The sequence below is a fragment of the Phaethon aethereus genome, assembly GCF_964289735.1.
Source record: "Phaethon aethereus genome assembly, chromosome: 4".
Lineage (NCBI taxonomy): Eukaryota > Metazoa > Chordata > Aves > Phaethontiformes > Phaethontidae > Phaethon > Phaethon aethereus.
Genome location: NC_138578.1, coordinates 68,108,174 through 68,114,173, shown reverse-complemented (window position 1 = coordinate 68,114,173; position 6,000 = coordinate 68,108,174). Strand labels below are relative to the sequence as shown.

At 42.2% G+C, this 6,000-nt stretch overlaps 1 protein-coding gene across 2 annotated transcripts in view; it reads right to left on the bottom strand.

Annotated features, from left to right (window-relative positions):
• Positions 1-5,088: 5,088 nt before the first annotated feature.
• LDB2 (LIM domain binding 2) overlaps positions 5,089-6,000 on the bottom strand; it is a gene marked incomplete at its 5' end in the record, with an annotated part of 217,511 nt that continues 216,599 nt past the window's right edge. For both annotated transcript variants that reach the window (XM_081999460.1, XM_081999461.1), the window contains one exon: positions 5,089-5,618. In XM_081999460.1, the coding sequence (XP_081855586.1) occupies positions 5,388-5,618 (231 nt within the window). In that variant the 3' untranslated portion in view covers positions 5,089-5,387. The remainder of the gene's footprint in view (positions 5,619-6,000) is intronic.

Genomic DNA, 6,000 nt, shown 5'->3' with positions numbered 1-6,000 from the left:
CTACACAATACTCCAGCAACTGTTCTGCACGCCACCTTCCAACTGGTAAGATCTCGGACACCTGAGAAGTATTTATGTCACAGAGCAGTGTACAAATTAAAAAACAAACCCAAGAAATCCCCACCCTCACAGAGGGTGAAAAAATCCCCACAACCACACAGGGAAAGAAAAGAAAAACAACCTGAAGCATTTTGGACTCCAGCTATGAACACAGACCTAAAGGAGCCTAAATTTGGGTGTCCAACAGGAACAGAGGCACACCGGCTGGGCCTTTATCTGGGCTCGGCTGCAGCACGTTCCCCTGTTAATGTGCAGTAATGGCATTCAGCACCTGAGTTATCAGGGATGCATTTAGCGACTTATCCAAACTGAAGCTTGTCAATCTCATCCTGCTTCCTGTAAAGTTGATGGAAGCACAACCAGGAGTTTCTTGGGGAGCTGGAGTGTTTGTGCTCTGTTGTGGCTGGATGCCCTTTATAAGGTTTTGGATTCTGTATGCACAAGTGTATTATTCTCTGATGTCATCTGTAGTGCATAATGGTGTTTCAAAGTGTGCTTATGGACTAAGACTGCCCACAGACCCATTAAAATTATTTCTTGATGTAAGGGACATAGTTCTTTTATTTCAGAAATGACTCACAGGGTCATGGTGGAAATCTAACTCCTACAGTTAGATTGCTCCATCGCTGTTCCTAATAAAGCCTCTCCCTTTGAAAGAACCAGTACTAGTCGCTGTCAAAATAACATGCTGAATTAGAACAGATTTTAATACTGTGAACATTCAGTGGAAATTCATATTTTCTCATGAATCATAGCAGCATGGTCCATAAGTTTAGGGACTTCCATAAGTGACTCTTATCTAAAGGTACCATCTGCCATTCTGCAGCGCTGGGGTACCACCAGACTTCCTAACAGAACCACAATGATGTGCTAGAGTAACATCAGTTCTAAGGGATGTTAAATACTCAGTAGCTCCTCTTACCCAGTAGAAGATTCAGGCCTTAGCCTTGTATAAAAATATGCTGTCAAAAAACTAGAAAAAACATACAAATCATCCAGTCCTACACAGTAAAACCAGCTGCTGGGGTTACTTGTGCCCCAGGGCAGCTTTAATTTGGACGTGCAATATATCACCGCAGGGCTACTTGATCAGAGTTGCAGTCTCAGGAAATATTTTCAGGACTATTCAATTTCCATTAGCAGTTTCTCCAGGATATATTAGGCACAAACTGGGTTTCCTTCAATATCAATCATTCATGTTTTCTCTTTCATCCTGTCTTTGCTAAAATGGGATTTTCATGGAGGCCATGAAATTGCAAAATTTAGTCTGTTCTTAGGGCTGGTTCTATCATTTAGGCTCCTTTAATGGTGTTTCGCAGCAGAGGCTGGGTAAGGAACCTCTCTCCGCCCCGGTGCTAGAGAACATCCAGTAATGCTCAGTATTTTGACGTTCCATTCAGTAGTTCCCCTCCCTTTACCCCCATCTCTTTCTGCACCCTTCAAGACTGATTCTCCTTGGCAGCTCTCTGGTAATGGGTACTTTTTCTCTGTTTGCCAAGGACACAAGTTGGTTACTCTTCTCCAGGACCAAGGTTAGAAATTAGTTGCTTATGACTTTCACAGAGCCCTGTGATGCTGCAGGCATACAAATGCTAGCTGTACCTCCCAAGGTCCCTTCCAAATTTAATTATCCTTCAACATTATTACATTCATACATACCGATGCAAAGATGATGAGACCTGAGGACACCTTCTTTCTGAAAAGACTACAAAGCTGGAAATATTGCTGCTTTTTGCTTGTCGTGAAAAGGGAGAAAGAAGGAGCTTGAGGAACTGGAATGTTCTCACGAGGGGCAGCTGGTGAGACCAGCTGGTGACTCATGTGAGTCGGAAGCTCCCTGAGAACTGGAATTTGCTGACCCAAGACACACACACACACACAAAAATCCCCAAACAAAGCAATTCAAAGAATAACCAAAACCCACCAGTGCTTATGATTCTTGCACGTTCCAAGTCCTTTGTAACAGCAACCAGCTTAGTTATCAGTGTTTTCTATTCACTTTACTCATTACGATTCTGCTTTTTTAAGTAAACTCCTGGAATTTCCTCCCTCTGATTTGCGAGGGCACTTCTCAGGGCCAGTATTTCCCTCCATTTAGCTAAGACAAACAAGAGCTTTCTCTTTGAAAGTATTTCAGCATCATGAGATAAGTTTCCTTCCTCCTTTTAATAATTGCAGGGGTCTCCAGAGGAAAATGTCAACAACATTATTTCCTTCCAAATTCTGAGAGATACAATGTTCTTGTAGGTGGTGAGATTAGATTCCAGTAACGCTGATCGCTGGTTTCAAGCTTTCATTCTTCAGGCAGCAACCTCAGCTCCCAGGAACGTGTTGCTGCAACTCACCTGTGATCTTTGTTTCACCTTCCCCACTTCTCTGCATCAGTCACGGAGCACACAAAAGCTGCAACCCACAGCCAAAAGGCTTAAAATCCAGCGGTTACGGCGACCGCCGTGCCTTAATTCTCTACCTGTAGGGAGTGTTCCCGAGGACGGGGCACGAGGGAAGACACAGGATCACAGGCTCCGTCTTGACAGGTTTACCACGTCATCTGAAAAGGGGTAAGGAAAGCCCACGCAGCGGTCCAGGGCATGGGGATGAAGGAGGCAGCAATGATGAGAGTGCGTGGTCAGCTGCTGCACATCTCAAACCAACCCCCTGAGCCGGCCCGTTCGGACATTGTCTTTTATGAATAAATAAGTGAATAAATAAAATCAGCTAGCTCCGTCTGTTATTCACCCTAACCACAAGAGGGTGGATTGATGGCTTATAGATGGGGGTTTTGAGGAGATATGGAGAAAGCGTCCTTCCAGATTAATTCAAGGACAGCACTCCAAGGAGTCTGTTACCCATTTTTCAAGCGTTCCTATGTTTATTTACTGAAACAACGGGAGTAATATGACATCATAAATCTTTTTAAAAATTGAAATCGTAGTGCCAGTCTTGAAAGATTAATAATAAGGAACGCCTTTTAGAGTGTGCTCACGGAAATGTAATATGAATGATTAGTGTTTTTGAACATTAGAATTACAGTGTATAATTGTAATGTTATAGCAGCTATATAGGAGCCAGTGATCCCTTAATGGAATACATTGTGAATTTAATTATTTACATGGAAAAACCAGGGCTGATACAGTCACTGAGTGATAGACCCGCCGTTTCCTACATCTTGCGAGTGTTATGAAGGAGAGCAGCGTTGCTCTCCATGCAGATACACTCAGTCCACGTTTGTTATTTTGTTAGTTTTAAATTCTACCCCCGCAGTTGACCTCCTTTGTGCTCTAGACCCTACAGAACCCTGGAGCGTCTTTTAGGCTACCTTCCCGCGAGGCCTGCCATAGGTGCCAAAATTCGCCCGACGAGGTTTTTGCTTGCAGGAGAGCGGTGTCCCCGTCACCGGCTGAGGTTCGTTCTTCAGGCAGGGAGGGAGCTCTCTCCCGCTGAAGAACCAAGGGGCAGCGCAGGGTGCTTTGCCCTGTATTTCTTCTGCAATGGTGGTTTCAAAACTAGTTGGCGGAATCACATCCGGCAAAAGCACGCTTAAAAATATCTATATATGCTTGGGAGACACATCTCCCCAGAGTGGCTTCTGGGCACATGTAGAAAAAAAAGAACGGGAGTGCTTCAGATGCTTTAGTAATGTCAGTAATATTAAAAGCAGAGCTTCAGTCACGAGCAAAACGTCACGCCCCTGCACGAAAGACAGGACCGTGTGGATTCGGTACCTCCGTGTCGGTAGTTCTCCCTGTACACATTTGCCACCTCGCAGGGCTGCCCCGGGGCGCGGGCGCGTGCCCCTGCGCCTGGCAGCCCAGCCCAGAGGTTTTGCTTCCTCCCCTGAACAACTGATTCGACAGCAAGGGGAAGAAAGAAGGAGAATTTTTTAAATCCTCTCAGCCCCGGTTGAGGGACTTATCATAAAACCATCAGACAGGATTCAGCAGAGCGGAAATCCCTGCTCTGATAAGCCCCCGCCCTGGAAGGCGAGGGAGGCAAGGTTCAGGCTGGAGGTGCGCTCGCTGGCCGCCCCGCGCTCCCTCGTGCTTGGCTCTTGCTGCTGTTGCCGACCTGCGGTGTTACATGTCATTAATGTTAAAAAAAGAGCATCTAACCAAACTGAGCTGTAGGCGATTCACACCTAGACTACAGGCCTTCCTTTTTGCTGGAAAGAAGGTTGTAATTCGGCAAAACATTAATTCCAAAAATTCCTGGTGCGTGATCCTGCGCCTGGGCGCGTGTCTTTTGCGTGCAAGGAACTGTAAAGGCACTATATAAGAGCACATTTTGTCAACACAGTTTATTGGCACACTTATTGGCAAAGCATACATAAAATGCAGTTGTATTATATAACACACTGACTCACTGTGTCTTTACATGATGAGTTGAACATATTAATATGTAAATGAAAAATTAGTTTCTTTTATAAAGTTTCACATAAATACATCGGAATTAAAAAAAAAAGAGAAAACAAAAAAACGGTTTGAGGGCTTTACAAAAATATTATACAAGAAATATACTATGAAAAGAAATAACAACAAAGCCAACTCAGGTACAATAATAAAAACACAAAAGTTTTAGATTTATTAAGCTGCCCACAAAGTTAATGGATTACATGGCTTTAAAATATCTGGATCGACAGCAATTTTACAAAGCATAAACTCTCATAGGACTGGGTGTCTTTTTCCACATAAAAATATTTTTCATGTCTTTGATGAATAAAAGACATTTCTTGTTTCAGCATTTTTATTAAATGATGGAAAGAGTATCTACTGGCATCAGCTAAATGTAAATTAAAAATGCTGGATCCTTTAAATGATTAACCAATGAAAGAAAAGTTAAAGAACAAACAAAAGTTACTTTAAATTACTTTTCCTTAAAAGCTGATTTTTTTCTGAAACAAGAAATTTCAGGTGCAAGTTGAAAAGCAGAAAATATATTACAATTGTAAAAAGTTTTACATAGTTACGTTAATGAGATCCTGAGCACTGATGACTTGTTAAAATATGGCCATTGTTTGATGAGGAAAAAACCAACCCCTTCCGATAAAATGCATTGTCGGAAATTTGCCATGAGATGCTATTTAATTTTCAATTATTTTAATTGAGGTCAGTGCCAGTATCATGTTGTATGTGAATGCTTCCAAGAAATGTATATGGAAGCTTATGCAAGAGTTTTCCCTAATTAAAAAAAATCAGATAGCTTTAGTTTAGAAATAGATACTGTATTCGTCAAAAGGTGTTTTTTTAATTTTTTTTTTTTAAGAATGCTGTGAAACAGTAACAATAACCCACTGACACACATTGCAGTGGGTACTGCTGCGGAATAGCCTATTGGGAAGCTTGTGGTGTCGGGTTTTCAGATTTAGTCTCCTGGTTAGCAGGAGGTTTGCTGTTCCACGGGCTGTTATTTCCCAGTGCAGGTGAATTGTTGAAATCTTCTTCATCATCCATGCCATTTGCTGCATCATACTGTGTATTCTCTAATCTAGTGATAAGCCTTTCGTCTTCATCCCCAAATTCGCCTCCCATCAGAGTTGGTTCTCCTACCACCATCACATCCTGTGAACAGCACCCAATATTTGTTATATGGAAACCTTGAGAGAGAAAAAATCAACTTAAAAAAATTATGTTAGAGAATTTGCATCTCTTAACTTTGTGACATTTGTACAACAGAGTTACAAGTTCCTGCATAGTAGGAACCAGGAGACAGGCTTACACTTTATTTCTAACTTAAATGAAGAACTGTAACACGTCTCTCTAGCTGCATGCTCATGGCTCTGGATCTCAGAAACCCCAGAACTGAAAAGCAGGTAGACTGAAAAATGTGCATGATTTTAAGCAAATAAGCAGGCTATGAAACTGCCTTAAACTCCTGCTTGAAACTTGAAAATGACTCATCCAGTCATTCTTTCCTGAGCCATTTTATTTGGAAAGGCACCAG